We start from the raw sequence: 17,695 nt of genomic DNA on the forward strand, positions 1-17,695 counted from the left end.
CCGCAGCCGCAACAACAAAAAAAGGACTACGAGATGTTTGAGATGGAGAGGCCTCCTCTTCGATTTCTGTCACTGAGGAGGTTCCAACTTGGCACTGCGTGTTCTCAGGCAGACTCAGAGGTGGGCGGTTCTGGGTGGGCACAGATGGAGCCGCACTCTGGGCCTCGGAGGCTGAGGGAGAAGCGCAGCAGCCATTCATTAACAGTCCCATACAGTGGAAACTTAAGCTATTGCACTGCTATCATTCCTAGCCAGAGCGATGAAGAATGAAGGAGAAGAGACAGAGAGAAGAGAGAGAGAGGGAGAGAGGGATATGGAGGGGGAAGGGAGCAGAAGTAAGGGATGACTACACACGTCTACGGTTGCCATGTGGCCCCTGCTGTCTCAGTGTGTGGTGATGTGGCTGAGATAACAGCACCTACACAGGCAGCGTCTCCTCGCGACAGCCCGCACCACGCAGCATCTCACTTGTGACGTCCGTTGCAGAATCGGGGGGGAAGAAGACAAGAAAACAACTAAGAAGCCGAGAGAAAAACAAGCAAGAGAAAGAAAGTTCCGGAATGTTGTTGCAGAAGTCTGCTAGTGCTGAGAGGGCTGCGGCGGCCACTCCTGGGCAGAGTGTGTGCGACCGTGTTGTCACGCTACCTCCCAAATCTACAACCCCACCGTCCTTGCCCCACCACCTCGTCCTCCTCCTCCTCCTCCTTGTCCTCTCATCCTCCTCCACCCTCACCAGTTCTTATCCATATGGATGGAGGCATCTCTCCGCAGGCATGCACCAGAGCCTGAACAGCGACCCGCGTGCGTCTGTCTGAGTCTGGGCCGCTCCACTGGCTTCACCCCCCCCCCCCCTTCATCCATCTCTACCACCCCCACCACCATCCCCCACCACCGCCGCCTACCGCCAAGCCATGCATTATGCATCAGCTGGTCGGCCATGATGAGGGCCACCTCGATGCCCGGCGTTGGCTGTCTCGCTTGCTCCCTGCGTCCGCCACCACCTCCTCCTCCCTGGCATGCAGATATCCCCTGGGGGGGGGCAGAGCAACACATCAATCATGCATTAGATCAATTAAGGAGGGGAACGCTTGAAAGTTGGGGCCGCCGTGATGAGTTACTACCATGGAGAAATCGATACAGACCATACGTCTTCTTTAGTTTTCTCCGTTTTAGCATTCTTTAAGAAAAAAAGAGAGAAAAACGGAGCAATGATTTATCACAGAGGGCAAGGGACAAATTAGACTTCCTGGCTCAATGATTTACCACTGTTTGGGAAGCTATGAGAAAGAAACACGTTTGTTTGAACTGATTTTATGTATGGCAGTTACGGAAAAAATAAGGGGTTGAAATGTGAAGTGTAAGTAATAGTGTCATTGTTTTCGAGTACATTTAATGGACAATGGATGTATGCAGGCAGAATGAGCTGCAAACTGCCCCATTCTGCCCACTCTGCTACTGTTGCTATGTGGGAGTATAAAATTGATTTCAAAAGCAGGCATGTGTTTTCGTGTGTGTGTGTGTGTGCCTTTGTAGCTCATTGTGGGGTCTTGGCATGGTGAGTGTTAAATTCTCAATCACTCTTTTTTTTTAATCAGAAAATGTTTCATAATGGTCCATAAATTGTGATTTTTATTGGGGGCACTGAGCTAAAATTGCAAAGGTCATGATACAATCGAATGGAGTGAAATGGCTTGTAGCAAACAAAAAGATGTTATGCGCTTAATGACCGTTTAAATGTGTTCATTAAAACGATCATTAGGCCAAGAGATTGCAAGATAATCATGAAGGAGGCATTTATTTTTGAAGAGCACAGATGCAATGGCAATTACACCACCATTACAACACAAAACGTTCTAGCGGTTTGAACCTACCCCAGGCCTTGGTTGAAAAAATATTTTCTATGGCTTGAATAATGCCGCCCAGCAGATGGGTGGTTTATTGATACAGACTCTTTGTTTGCACTCCTGCTTATCTTAACATTTCCCGACCGATAAACAAGGTCATGTTTTCCAGGGCCTTGAAAGTAATGGGTACCTAATGGTTTACCTGCTCTGTCCCGGCATCAATTGTATTGAGCAGCTGAGCCGGTAGACAGTGCCTTGAAAAGAAAATTGATCAGTGTGATAGCAAGTGGATGGAGTAGTGATATAGAACTGGATATCACTTCGTGCGGATGAGCAAGCCCATGTTTAAGAGAACCCTGGTGTGTAACACATGTGATGAAAGGGGATTTGTGATATTGGTTATGCTGGACGAAGGACATCTTTGTCCGAACCATGTCACATTGATCTGGACGACTAAATGAGAGCCTCTGTTTAAATCGATGTCTTCATGGAGACAGCCATTGCCTGGACATGGTTATTCGAGGCTGTGGACGCATTTAAGTCAGTGGCGAGGCAGAGCGCTGCGGACAACCACAAGATTTATTTTTGAAATGGAGTGCTCCATCCGTCTGGCTGTTGGGAGTGGTGAAGGCTGAAGTTTTTCAAGTGCTTTGTTTACTCGACGAAAAGCACACAGACCCCCTATCCGCTATCAGATGGTAGGAGACTAAAATGGGGCCTTGCACATGTCTCCAGCCATCTAAATTTAATAGGATTCTTAGGCCACCGCCTCTCTTGAGTCTAATGGATTCTTAATGGAGGTTCACCATTATTACAAAGCCAGACAAATAAAATGCTGTCGACGGAAAAAATGGCATGCCTTAATTGAATTTATAAGCGCTGTGTTTGTGGTACCAATAAATCTTATGGGGAAGTCTGTTGGGTTAATCTGCAGCATACTGTATTACACCCAAACATGATCTAGACATCTACACATATGTTTTGATTACGGAATCGTATCATACAGTACAACATACACCAGTCTCTCTCTCTCTCTCTCTCTCTCTCTCGACTTATAATGCAGGTGGAGAAACGGTGTTGTTGAAGTTGCAGTGCCACATTTTAGCGTGTTTTTCACTCTCATCTATTTAAGATGTTCAAAGCTTTTCTGGGAAATATTTTATGCAACAGATTGCAAACAAAGCCTGCAGTGCACGAACGTATTTAGCATGTTGCTGCCGCTTAAAGACTGCCCCAGATACGTCTGCCGTGGTGCCGGTGTTAAAACAAGCAAGTTTCAAACCGAAATGTTTGATATTCAGAAAGTTACATGGAGCGCCGCCTTGTGATAAAAGCTCTGATAAAAAAACCTCCGGAAGCACAAGCTGCTGCGGCAGACTTTGGCCCGAATCTCTCCCGTAACACAAACGTCTTGTTCTGCTACCGCACTCAGGGGTTCCATTCTGTGGACCCTTAATTATTGTCATGGCTGTGATGGAAAAATGGGGTCTGCAGAGGTGTGTGTGTGTGAGTTGGAGGGGGGGGGGGGGTTATGGGATGCTTTCCTCGGCTGCACCAGCAGTTTGGGCCCCTTCCACAATCACCCACACAAGCCCCCGCGCGCAGCCTCAGTGTAGCCAGCAGCGTAACACACTGTAATTGCTGGGAGCACAGCCCTTTTGGATAGGTTGCTCGTGCTGGCGCCAAGACCCCTGTTCCAGCTGAGGGGTGGCCTCAAGAGAGAGGGGAGCGGCCGGGCGAGCAAGCGGGCGAGAGAGCCTCTGCCATCATCCTCTCTGCCACTCGACTGGACAGCGTTGGCTCGGGCGCCTGCTAGCCCCCCCTTTGCGCGCTGGCGCAGAAAAGAGAGGCACTCTGTCAGCCGTTCAAATGACACATCCACACCAACACCTGCCACCACTACGTGTTCCTATTTTTTTATCACACCCCCCCCCCCCCCCCCCCACCACTCTGCCATGAATTAAAGTGGATGTCTGGCTTGTTCTGGCAAAATGTGCCCTTCGCCATCGTTTCCAATCCAATCTGCTTGACTCGGGCACTCATGCACACATTTACCTTCGTCACACAGACAGATGCTACTCGCGCTTACCCAGAGGCTAACGAGCAAATGTCTCTGGCCTGCGATCACACTTTTGAGCTTATTTACATTTATTTATTTCCACACAAACCTCTTTAGGAGGAGATATTGCGTGCTTCGACACTTCAGGTCAGAGGCAGGCAAATCAACAAGGCACTTTGCACCACAAGGGCTCTTCACAGATGGCATCGAGTAGTCACAGGGAAATGTCAGAAAGATGAGGAGAAACAGCATTCAGCGTTCGACGACTAGTGCTACGGCCCCCAGGAGGGTGCTGAGGTATTGAAAGGCGGCTGATTTGAGGAGGCCTTGGCCAGGGCCTCGATAACACAGGATGTGGCGCATATTCTGTAAGCTCCGCCACAACCCCCCGGACCGCAAGGTCAGACCGTGAATTTATCCTCGCTTCCGTGGAGCCAAGCATCTGGCCGGCCGTCTTGAGGGAGAGAGAGAGAGGGAAATGAGGCCTTTCATCAAGTTGATTTCCTAAAGCACCCGGAAAAAGAGCTTTGTCAGCCGCTGGCGTTTCGGGAGGGGTTTCGGATTGTGACGGATCTGGCGTGGCTCCGGGCATCTGCGGCCCCTGCGGTCGATCCGAAAAGGGATCAGGTGCCTCATCGAGCCGAGCTGCTCCCAATTAAATGGTTGAACACCGTCTCAAGGTTGTTCAAATCTTTTGGCGCGTCCGCCAATCAGTTTGTTTTATGCCAGGCGACGACAATGGCACAGCAGCGTTCCTGATACCTCGGTGAACAGTGCAAGGGGGAAGAAATCAAATGGGTGAAAGGAAATGTGTGGCAGAGAAGGCGGTGAAGCATATTATATGGTATGGGAGGATGATGCTTTTTTACCCAGCACATCTTCCCACGCTCACACGCTCCTTAACAAAATATCTTGTGAAGGAGCCAAGCGCTCTGCAATCTCCTAAATTCCACGCTTTGCCACCAGAACTGGTCAGTCACAACACAGACAGAAAAGCCCACCCTCTACCCAAGATCCTTAGAGGCTTATCAGGAACTTAGTGATGTTCAATCCTCGTCTCTTCTTTTCTCCCCTTCCTTGTTCTCATTTTAGACAGAAAGACGGAGAGAGAGAGAGAGAGAGAGAGAGAGAGAGAGAGAGAGAGGAAGAGAAAGAGAGTGTGAGCAAAAAAAAAACATGTGGGAGAAAAAGAGAAAAGAAAACACAAAGGCTTTGCTGCCATCTTTCTCCACCTCCTCCTCCTCTTCCCCTCTGTGTCTCTGTGAGATACAGGGATGTAGGCCAGTGGAAGTGGAAGTGTGTCATCTCATCCAGGGCTTTGATCCCCCCCTCCCTCCCTCCCGTCTCTGTGGGATTCGCCGCTACACTATCTCAGGGCCCCGCTTGCAGTGTTGCCTCAGACCTGATCACCTTACCGCCGCCTTTATTCAGCCTGTGCCGGGGATCCGCTGCCAAAGCCCCCCCAGGCATCTAGTGCTGCAGCAGCAACAGCAACAGCAACAGTGGCAGCAGCACACAAGGCTTGGCTCACATCCTTTTAGTGCTCCAGAGAAACTCAATGTGTCTTCCTTTTTTCTCTCTTTGCATGTGTGTGTGTGTGTGTGTGTATGTGTGTATGTGTGTGTGTGTGTGTGTGTGTGTGTGTGTGTGTGTGTGTGTGTGTGTGTGTGTGTGTGTGTGTGTGTGTGTGTGTGTGTGTGTGGAGGGGTGGTAAAGTAGGTATGTCCAGCGTTGGTCATCTCATGGGGGAGGCAGTATTTCCTTTTATGATAGGTGGTTTCAGTGTTGTGAAAATTCTGTGCAGATACAGTGTTCCAATAACTGGGCCTCCATCCCTACAAATGGCTGAGGCTTGTAAAACAGCCACACTAAGGGAAATCACAGCTATTTTAGAGTATATGAAATACTCAAAGAAAACATAAAGAACAAAATCATCACTATATCTGAGAGACCTTGATCAATAACCAGGTGCTGCTGAACAGCAGGCCAAAGGTGCGGTTTCTCACACTGTGCTACCCAGTCATGCAGCGCTGATAGAGTCAAATACAGTGCACCAACTAGGAGGAAAGACCAGATGCCAGAACTCAGCCCCCCTCCACCCAGCCCTGACTTTACAGTTCAATTTCCAAGAATGATGTCCTGGAGGAGCAAATCCCCAACCCATGGGCGAGAGAGATTAAGCTTTTAAGGAGGTGTAATTTATTAAATGAAGACCACCGTGTCCTTGCCTGTGTGTCGGCAGTAGCAGTGGTGGGAGCAGCAGTGGCGGCGGTAGTGTGGCAGCATTATTAGTTTGTGGGCCATGGTGGCCCGGGCACTAATGCATTTGGAAAGCCGCGTGCGCAAGAGAGACTCCAAATGACCCGTGGTCTCATCAGCCTGAGCCTCCGCTCGCCGCCAGGAGAAAGGGGTCAGGCACTAATGATCAACGCAAGACGGCACACGCATCTCGTCCAACAGACTTACGCCTACTGGGACCGTCTTGGTCCAAGACTCAAATTTTTAGTTTATTTTGTTTTGTTTTTGAGAGAGATTGGCTGAGATTTGAAAGAGTTGTTTTGTGCCTCTGTTGTCCAACCATGCTCTTGTTAGTTTCAGTCTAGCGCAGAGAAAAATAAAGGTGTTTTTGTCTCAGAAAGAGGATCTTTAAAGACTTTTGTCTCAACATTGTATAACTGCAGTCATAATAATAACAAAAGTCACTTGGAAAATACAGAACTACAACTGAGAAGACAAGAGAGGCTTGTCATCTTAGCATGATAAACCACTGTAGCCTATGGCTATTTTATGAATATAGGACTTTTTGTGAACTAACTGTGACTTTGACTACAGACTTTGTTGACTTTGATGAAAACAACAGACATACAGTAGGACATAAGAATAACTGAACAGTGAGTGACGAACATGATGGTGATACATTATATGTGAAACTCCACTTGTGTTGTAGTACTTATGGTGTTTATGTTGTGCTATTGCCCACAGCTTTGAGGGACAACCGGATTGAGTTGGTGCACGCATCCTGGAAGGAGCTTACCATCAGTATCCATGAGGTGACCTTGTCTGACGAGGGCCAATACACCTGTTCCCTCTTCACCATGCCCGTCAAGACCTCCAAGGCGTACCTCACCGTGCTGGGTAAGCCTCCCATATACACCAAACTACCAACTCGTCCATCACTTCTGTTTTTGTCTTCTGTTTTACTAAACACAACGCTCTATATACAGTACACCCCCCTCTATTGACATCCCAAAAACATTCTCTCTCATTCTCCCTTTCTGTCTCTTACATACACACTCCAACTATCAACAACAACTCTCTTTTGTTCACTACATGGCATCAGCTGCACTTCTCTATTTACACCCTAACAATGCTCATTCTCTTTCTCTCTGTCTTTCAATCTCTTACACACACACACTACATACAACTCCCATACCCACCCTACTACACAACAATTCTCTCGCTCTGTCTCTCGCTCACAAGACTCTCTCACATACACACTTAACTGACAACTACCAACAACAACTCTCTCTTGCTCGCTACATGGGGTCAGCTGCACTGGCTCATCTTCTCCCTCCCTCCCAATTGTTTGGCTTGGTTGCTAATGTGTCATATTTCCCCGATCTCACGCAGGCGTGCCGGAGAAACCTGAGATCACAGGATTCACAAAGCCAGCCCTGGAGGGCGACCACGTCACCCTGACATGCACGACGTCTGGGAGCAAGCCCGCTGCCGACATCCGATGGTTCAGAAACGACAAGGAGATCCCAGGTACTTGTCACTATTTTTTTTTTCCCCCGACGGCCTCATCGACTCATCAGTGGCAGTTGCGAGGAGCTGACCCAGCTGTGTGTACGCGCATGTAATATGTTGTAAGACATATTTGCATGTGCTGTGCCACTGCGGAGGCATTGATGTATTGTTGTGGCGCGTGTTGTGAGGTTGGGTGTGAAATGGAGGCGGCTAGCTCTGTCCTGACAGTTGGCAGCAGAGAGCTAGCGGCGCGGAACGGTGGTCAAGAGGCTTCACCTAAGCGCAGAGCTGTCAGAGAAGTCGTCTTGATCATTTTGATCAGCGGCCGGGGAGAGCCATCTTGGTGAGGGAATGTTAAATGTATGCGAGTGAATGTGTGTCTGTGTCTGTGTCTGTGTATGTCTGTGTGTGTGTGTGTGTGTGTGTGTGTGTGTGTGTGTGTGTGTGTGTGTGTGTGTGTGTGTGTGTGTGTGTGTGTGTGTGTGTGTGTGTGTGTGTGTGTGTGTGTGTGTGTGTGTGTGTGTGTCAGTGAGAGTAGGAAGGGCAACCAAAAAAACAACAAAGGCGGTTTATGTTTGTGAAGAGAGAAAAAAAATCCATGAAACAAAAAAGAAGACAAAAAAAAGCTGCGTGTGTGTATAAGATAGGGGAGAGAGCAAAAGAAGAAAGGATGAAAGAAATCAAAGAAATCAAGAGCGAACACAAAAGAAAGAAGGGCACAGACTCCCGCTTCTTCAGAGCCTCCCACGGTGGCTCCGTTCACCCCGGCGTGACGGCGTGACACGACTGTGACATGACTGACAGGGGTTGCACTGTGAGGCGAGCTGGGGCCGCCTTGTTAGTATGGCGTTCTCGTCGCACGCACGCCGAAAGAGCGACAGTGTGAGCGCGCACACGGCATCTGAGGCCGTCTCTCTGACAGCCGCAAAAAGGTGTGTGTGTGTGTGTGTGTGTGTGCGTGTGTGTGTGTGTGCGTGTGTGTGTGTGTGTGTGTGTGTGTGTGTGTGTGTGGAGGGAGGGTGTTGGAAGGGTTGGGTGGGAATAATCTCTGCCTGTGATCGAGCTTTGTGTGAGAGGATAAACCCTCAGTCAGGGCCTTTCTCAGAAGTGAAAGACATACGTCAGGCCAATGTACAGACATAGCCAAAGGGTCTGTATTTGTAGTCATTATGTATGAAGGGAGAAAGGACAGGGAGAGAGGGAAAGGGTGTGTGTGAGAGATAGGGAGAGAGAGAGAGTGTGTGTAAATATTTAGAGAGTGATAGTTGTCATCACATCAATCCCTTACCTAATCTGAAAATTCAAATGTGGTGCTGCGTTTGTCATTGACAAACAGCCTAGTGACTGCCATCTACCAAACCTGTACATCAAAAGAACCCATCGCTTGCTTCCTGACATGAATGTAAATCTTAAATCTAGGGGGAATGGGTGGTGGTGTGTGTGTGTCTGTGTCTGTGTGTGTGTGTGTGTGTATGTGTGTGTGTGTGTTTGGGGTGTTAGTAAGACTGAACAAAATCAGGTGCTAATCACCATTCGGCATGCCGCGTGCGCTAGGCATGAGCTAACGCCCGGAATGAAAAGCAATTTCCCGACCTGCTGTAAAACAATCAGAGCCTAAACATGAAATAAGATGTGCGACAGAGGATCGCTGTTTGCACCCAATCACGCAGGACTCGCGCTGATAATTAGGAGAAGTGGCGGATGAAATGAGAGAAGTCACTCCTGTTTGTGCCCCCACCACCCCCTCAAAGACACACACACACACACACACACACACACACACACACACACACACACACACACACACACACACACACACAGACACACATACACATCCTGTTCTCATTGGTGTTATAAGGTCCTCATCAAGGGTCATGCCTCACAAGATTTATTAAGGGTTTTTTTTCTTGTTATTATCTCAGGCTGGAGAGTGTTTATTGAACTTCGCAGCAATCCAGCTGGTGTGATGGGATGTGACATGTGGCCTTGTGTGGCTTATCCATTGCTGGGCACATAATGAAGAACTACTGCAGGACTAGTTATACATGGACACACACACACATGCAGACACACACACACACGCACACACCCATGCCTGATCAAAACGTTCTGCATCCCCACGCAGTCCCTGATAATGTGTCAGAAAAGAAGCATACTGTAAATTTGACGAGTCGTACATCTTTTTGAAGATGAAAGTTCTCCCATTGGTAGGACATCAGACGTCATTGTAGGTGTGCGTATGAGTGTGTGTGGGAGGGGTTAAACAGTTCCACCGTGTGCCTTAAAACAGATGAGAATGAGGACAGCATGTCTTTATATAGACTGTCCAAGCTCTAGATTCTGCGCTGTTCATCACAACATGCTCAGCCCTTAGGAATATTGTATATAATCATAGTATAATGTATAGGGAACAAACATGGTCGGGGGAAGGTAAATATTTGTAGTGGTAGTGTTAATGTGACAGGTTCTAGAAGAATGGCTGTTATAAAACCAGACAACAAACCAATCGTGAATTTCATGTAGTCACTATCATATGAATGAGATTATAGACATGGGAGGAGGGGTCAATGTGTTACAATAAAGGACTGCGGTCTGCATGTGTGTGGTTCAGGAGGCAGCGTTGGGCACATCATTGCATAAACATGGAGAGTGCAAGGGATGTGCACTGCAGCACCTGTCACTTCACTTCACTGACACACTTACAAATCCGCATCAAGTCCAAAAAAATAAATATGTATTCATGATTTATTTATTTAGACTAAAACATGAATTGTGCAGAGATTTTAACGAGAAAGTCAGTATACTGTATGTATGGGTGGGTTATAGAGACCAATGAGACCCTTTCGGTGGCAGGCACTTAGCATTAGCCTACTTTCCATCAGATGTACATTTGGTAGTCCTCAAATGCCTTTCATTCAAATTCATGGAATAGCCTCTGTTACTCTGATAAATGTGTTTGCTTTGCCCCTGAATGCATTACGAATGCGTCAACGCCTGTTTGGAGCCTCTTGAAAAAAAAAAAAAATGAACTGGGGAAAAAATAAATAAATAAATCGCAAAACATCCTCCCAGTTACCCTGCGAGAATGTTTGATTGACAGCTCCTCGGCTGCAGTATTGATGCAGCGAGTGGGGATCAGAATTAAGGCGGAATCTGGCTTTGAGCAAGGGAGATGGGAGTGACAGGCCCACTGTCACTTGTGGCAGCAGGCGTGTGTCGTGATTACACACTGGGAGCCATCTTCATGCCACCCAGTCGGTTACTGGAAGATTAGCGCAGCATTGTTTTCTGAATATACTCAGTGCTGGAAGCAATGACAGTATAGCACTTGTAAATGCATTTGTGCTATTACAACAAATCTGTGTGTGTGTGTGTGTGTGTGAGCATTCTCTTTATTTTGGTGATTACAAGGGTGATTACATTCAATTTACTCTCCCTACTTACCAACGCAAACATTTCATCAAAGCTCTTGTGTTATTACGTTACTGTACATGTTTTGATGCTAGCTAATATCTGTCATCCCTCAAGAGCTTACCACCACAATATGTGGCAAGCATCTTGTTAAGACTAGTGTCCTTGCAGCCCATTTGCAAAGAAAAGCCATTTTGATTTTCCCATTTTGAAATAGACATAATACAGTAATTGCTATCTCCATCCCACTTAATAATTTCTGTCATTATACAAATGTTTGGTTTTCAGTCCTTCCAGTATGCACAGATCTGCCACAGTGCAGGAGATTAAGGACTAGTGGCCTACATCCTAGTATTGTCAGCACTGCTACATACATTAAGTAAATCTTCTAGAGTCTTCAAGTGAATTACTGTGAATATCAAAGTCAGCGGGAGAGTGTTATTTCCATAGATTTATATCACAGTATCGCACAATCAACACACCAGGCTGAGGCTAAGAAGGAGCTTATTCAAGAGGTGCAGCTGTGCACTACTCCAGTGATTCGATGAAAAGCCTGAAAACCTTAAATATATGCCTTTTGGTCATAGAGACAGTTCAGATGTGTACAGGTGTGTAGGCCTACTCTTCTTGTTTTGAAGTGTGTTGGCGTTAACAGGGAGAGGGAAAATGGCGGGCTTAATTTAAACATTTAATTCCCTTTCAGACGCTACAATGCTACTTTAATCATAGTAAACAGCCAAGAATATCTGTAGAGATGAAACAAGGCTTTGTCGGGGATCAATATCGAGCACAGGCTACAAAACTACCTACGCACTCAAGTAAATTCAGCCCCTTCATGTAGAATTCAAGTGAAAAAGTTTGCATGTCCTCGGAGAAGACTCTCTATCTCAGTTTGGCGAGAAAAAACATACACACATTCACACATACACACACAAATAAAATCAATATTTGGGGTTGAGGGTGGAAAAAAAGAGAACATTTGTTTCTCTTTTTTTAATCGAGAATGGAATGACTCAGAGGAGGCAAGAGGAGCAGGGCAGAAAAAAAAAGTTTCGGCGAGGCACAACGGGATCGTTGAGGGGTTTGTCTGTGAGACGGAGACTCGATCGTGCCGAGATTAGCCAGGGGAGCCCAGTGCACGCTCAGGATTGGCGCCACCGCGTGAGCCTCGTGCTCCACACTCCGTCTCCGCCTGTGGCCAGGGAGGGGTCTCACGGGGGGCATATTTACTCAGCCATTCATGATGCTGTTGAGCCCGGGCTTTCACAGTCCATGGGCCCAGCTATCCCCCCGTGAAATCCACACATACTGTTTGCAATATCTCCTCGCCTGGACCTCCGCCGTCCTCCCTCGACAGAAAGGGATGCCGGTGACCCCTTTACTGCGCTCAAAGTTTTTCAAATCCCTGCCTTCAGAATACATCCCCAAGCAGGGAGAAAATATTGAAATGTATTCCCGGCATGCCATGAGAGTAGTCACTTTGCTCGTGGATGTCGACCTCTCTGTCATTTCTTTCAGCTGGGTTGAAAGCAAGCTAAACAGATAAATAAACAATAACTAGATAAATAAATAAATATTAACCCTGACAAACAAATCGCTCAAACAGCAAAATATCACTCCATTATAAATTCATTCATTTTCCAGTCCATTACTTTCGGCTTGTGTCCACGCAGACGGAACGTCAGATAACTCTTCATTGTTTTGTCTCTCTTTCCCTCCCCACCATTCCTCCTTTTCACTTCGCAAGGCGCCACGGAGGTGAATGCCACGGGCAGGTCATTCACTGTCAGGAGCACGCTGGAGTTCCAGGTGGACCGGAGCGAGGATGGCGTGGCCTACACCTGTAGCGTTGACCATGTGGCGTTGCTCGCCGCCCCCCAACAAGTCACGGAGGTCCTGGAGGTTCACTGTAAGTACACACCTGCCTTGGCCAGACAAGACCAACCACACCACAACACAAATTAATTATTCAACAAAGAGTGTTCTCCTGCAGCAAGCACATTGAGGGTTGACTGATGGCATATGGTTTGGGTCAGCACTTGTCTCTTCCTTGGGAATGGCACCAAAGGACGGGCTGAGTTGCCGAAGGTCGAAAAGTAGGCAAACGGCTAGGGACTCCAACAGGATAGGGCTTTGGACTTTGGTCTATTGAAGTGTTGAAGCTTATCATTTGAACAGAGTGACCCACTACACACACACACACACACACACACAGAGGAGCTTCTCTGCTTGGGAATGATGAAACATTTATACACAGGATATATGACTCCAAGAGTCTATTTTTCCCTTCTTCTACCAGTCAAGGTTAAACCCCAAGCTCTCAAGTCCATATAAAAGGATCATAGCCATAAAACATTCATGTAATATGCTTGACAGTGAAAGAAATATAGATTTTGCAATGTGTAGCTCAGCATTGCAGGAAATTTGTCCAACTTTTCCAGGGCATTTGTCTAAGTCTATGCCGACACTAGCTGTGGTGGTATGGAAGATGTTTGTCTGCTTGAGTCCTGTGTCGTTTTAATGTCACTGTGATAATGATGTTTCTGTCTGCCAAACTGCCCCCTGTGGAATTGCAATCTGTTATATGGTCCTGAGCACCTGCCATGTTGTCTCTGACCAGCCAATGGAACATACTAACCCTCTGTTTCTGTCTCTCTCTCTCTCTCTCTCGCTCTCTCTCTCTCTCTCTCAGATGCCCCTCGTGTGGAGATCCTTAACTCGCTCATATTCCCTCAGGAAGGACAGTACTTTAAACTGGAGTGTGACTCTATAGGCAACCCACTGTAAGTGGCATGCCCTTCTCCTACAATAAAGACACACACTTCACCATTCTTCCAGTCTCAGTGGTGGCGTTCAACAGACCTCAGAGCTGCAGCTGCTGCTGTTGCAGAGTTGCTATTTCTTGTCTCACAGTCAAGTCAAATCAAGTTTATTTATATAGTGCATTTCATACACAGAGGTCATTCAATGTGCTTTACATAAACAAAACCAAACAATAAACAAAACCAAACAATAACACAGCCCCAGACACTCTCAGTTGTCTCTTTCAGTTCTCAGATGAAAGATATTAATGGCAGTACATTTCCATTGTGTAATCTCCTGGAAAATAATAATGATCAATCATATCTTGATATTTGGAAGGGATTTGGTTTGCCTGTCTGTAATAAGAGAGTTCTTTATATGCCAGAACCTTCTGACCTTTCATTAAAATGCCCCCCTTTCAGATCCAATTCATTAATATGCCCCCCTTTAATTTATCACAGGAATAAGAGATAAAATTACAAATGTGCTTTAAATGATATATGCAGTGAATTATGTTACCTGTTTGTCTGAGGTGACAAGGGACTATGCCATGATGGGAGCAAGCAAACTAAAATTACATTTGTGTTGGTGGTGAGTTCTTAAATGCAGTACTAGATCAAATGGGGAGAACAGAGTGTCTAGAAATGAAGCGATAGGATTATCATGCAGGAGTGGCTGTCAGTCAAAGAGTATCCTCACTGCAACCATAGCCTTTTTATCTCACACTTTATCTCTAGGGTCTTGGAGAAGAACCATTGTAATGCCATTTTTGTAATGATCTGTTAGGAACTGCATACAACTTGGAACTACTGTATATATCAGGGCTCAAAGTGTTCAGGCACTGTGCCTGAATTCAGGCATGGGCTGGGTTGTTTTAGAATTGAAAATTGGCAATATGCTTACAGGCCTACAGTATATGACATCTTGATAACTTCAGGCACAGACATTTTCTTTGCTTTAAGCCCTGATACTGTATATCCAATGCATTTCTTTGGTTTAATGTTCCAAACATTTGCTGTAACATTCATTACATTTGTCATAGGCCCCCTTTCCTGCTAGATGTTTTATTATATGCAATGTATACCATGTTCTCCCTTGTTTAGTTAAAAATGTTTCCATAATATGGACTCCATATTTTAATTTAATTTTATATAAGTATTTTAATGCTCTAAATTGTATCCTTACTGAGTCTTCTACCCTCTTTCAGACCAGAGCCAGTATTATGGACGAAAGATGGCGGAGAATTGCCCGACATGGAGCGCATGATTGTGGAAGGCAGAGAGCTCATCATCACATCACTGAACAAAACCGACAATGGCACGTACCGATGTGAAGCCAGCAACTCCCTCGGAACAGACATCGCAGAGTATAAGCTGTTTGTGTACGGTGAGTGCCTTAACCTCTGCTGCTGGCCTTCATGAGCAACTCCCTCGGAACAGACATCGCAGAGTATAAGCTGTTTGTGTACGGTGAGTGCCTTAGCCTCTGCTGCTGGTCTTCATGAGCAGTGAGAAGAGCAAGGGCTGTGCTTTCACCTGCATCGTTCTAAATGGTCTTTGGGAGTAAAGAGGAAGGCAATTGGGGGGGGGGGGGGGTTGTCCTTTTTGTACAAAACATCTTTTTTGTTCCTTCTTTCTAAAATCTGTTGGTGTGCAAGTTGTAATCCAAGCCTTGGGACACGTAGCACATGAGGTCCTCTGAAGAGCAGCCGTTGCAAAACTTTCAGCTGCTCTTGGCCCAGTTTACCTTTTTTTTTTTTATCGCGTGAGAAGATGCAGAAAAGTGCCAAGGATGCATGATTTAGCACCATGGATGAAATGGAGCCGGGGGGAAAGATAAGTTGATCCCGAGACAGTGGGAAAACGAGCAGGATGGAAGGGGGGGGGGGGGGGTGGGGGTGGGGGTGATCGAGGCGGAAAACCCGAGAAAAACTGATAATTAAGGCCTCAGCCAGCAAAAAAAAGCCCTGATAGCATTTGTCAAGTTAAAATTGGAAAGCCAGCGTGCTATGAGAGGGAAAATGGCGCTAGATTCATGGAGCTGGTGCTTTTCTGGCGGGTCAACTGCGCCTCAGAGGGACGAGACTAAGTTTGGAACGGGGAATTAAGTCTCCTGAGGACTGATGGTCCTGTTCATGGGCGCAGCAGGAGGGAAAGAGTCGTTCACCGAGCATCCTGTGTTTTAATCCTCTCTCTCGTAGGCTACCTACTCGAGCGTCTTAGATTTTTTGGGAGTTAGGCAGAGTATTACTTCATCATCTCGTTCAACTATATTTGGCTGCCTCTCTGTATTTAACCACAACTATCGAACTGGAGATACAGTCATGTCATGTCCTCATCAATTCTAACCAGGAAGCAGGTCAAACTGAACAATCCCCACTCCAGAAAAACAAAATTGGCAAGGGAGGTGGTCATGAACCTGATATTGCTTAGCTGCAACCTCTCAAACATTAAAAGAATCTATTGAAATCTCAGAGAAGCATGATGCAACAGTGGTTCGTTGTAAGGAAGAAACATTGTGGTCTGTGACTTTGAAATGAAAGAGCATGAAGTCTGTCTGTTTTGTTATATATAAGTAACAAAACAGACAGACTTCATCACTGTATTTGGTAGGCTGGCTCTAGTTTGGCATGATACCCACGCCATAAAAGTAGAAGTATAGAATCTGATGTCCACCATCAGGTTGTTGGCTCACACACACAGTCCTTGTCCAAGTTATCTAACTTTACTTGTCAAGCTGCTGTTTCATGCAGATTCAATTTTTAGTATTTATTTTATTGTTTATTTTATTTTTTTATTTACTTATTTATTTTATTAATTCAAATTCTGGTAGGCATCTTGAAACACTGTCAGTCTGAATGGACCAATCAAGAGACTTCTAAACAGACCGGCAGCCCAGCCTGCCAATTACTGTCGTATGTGCTCTGCATATTGAAAAGAAACAGGGCGGACTCCTGCGGTGGCAAAGTCAGCATGAGTAATATCGCTTACAGCGTCTTTAATTAGTTAAATTAAGACCACTACAAATGAACTGTAATGAAATGGCTCTCGTGATCCAGCCATTCAAATGCACTAAATGCAAATGTTCTGTAGGCTGCCCTCTGGGGTCTCGGATTTGCATGCTTTGATTGGCCCTCTGGTGTGTTGCTGACACTGATTAACATTTCATATTTCATACAAAGAATCTCCAAATGCATCTCGCCACTGGACGCTGCTTAATAAAGTCCATTATTCTGTGACATTACCCTTGCAAGCTCTTTAACATTCACAGTCATTTTAATATTTCTTGGATCCATGGTTTTATCCAACCCACATTTTCTTGCCATGTAAAAACAGCTGACAGCAACTTGGAAAGTGACATGATACAGTGTATGGGACCACATAGAGACACAGCCTGCACAGGAGGTAGAGGAATATGAACAGCCGACTTAAAAAAAAAAAAGTATGAAAAACTACCTCATTATTGGCGACAGTAATTCAGCTTGAATGTCTGACTGCGGCAAAGTGATATTTATCAGCCTTTCAAGAACTCGTGAAACTTGGCTTAGGGATGAACCTAATTTGCTAATGACACCAGTGCTAAGAAGCAATAAATGTCATTTGAAGTCATACAGTCTCAATTTATCACCATTTGCAATATTAATCCCGATTTATGAATGTACCCACGCTAAGGTGCACACTCGGAAAGAGGAGACGCTCTGTAATACACATGTCTGGGACGTTTTTCGAAAGATGATAAATAATGCCAGCGGGCTAAAAGCAGCCATTTCGGCTGAGAAATAGCTCATAGTAAATGGACAGTTAATGTGTGAATTTGCCACTTTGAGTCC

At 46.0% G+C, this 17,695-nt stretch overlaps 1 protein-coding gene across 1 annotated transcript in view; it reads left to right on the forward strand.

Moving 5' to 3' along the window:
• The window catches only part of cadm2b (cell adhesion molecule 2b), a 135,714-nt gene that overhangs the window by 109,562 nt on the left and 8,457 nt on the right, over positions 1-17,695 (forward strand). Inside the window, 6 exon segments of the mRNA XM_076281537.1 lie at positions 6,886-7,038; positions 7,534-7,671; positions 12,812-12,973; positions 13,757-13,847; positions 15,074-15,252; positions 16,520-16,535. Of these exon segments, the coding sequence (XP_076137652.1) occupies positions 6,886-7,038; positions 7,534-7,671; positions 12,812-12,973; positions 13,757-13,847; positions 15,074-15,252; positions 16,520-16,535 (739 nt within the window).

The sequence above is a fragment of the Alosa pseudoharengus genome, unplaced genomic scaffold (assembly GCF_046254945.1).
Source record: "Alosa pseudoharengus isolate Yale_2024_CS ecotype anadromous, Long Island Sound unplaced genomic scaffold, YU_APseudo_1.1 YU_APseudo_1.1_scf_13, whole genome shotgun sequence".
NCBI classification, from domain to species: Eukaryota; Metazoa; Chordata; class Actinopteri; order Clupeiformes; family Clupeidae; genus Alosa; species Alosa pseudoharengus.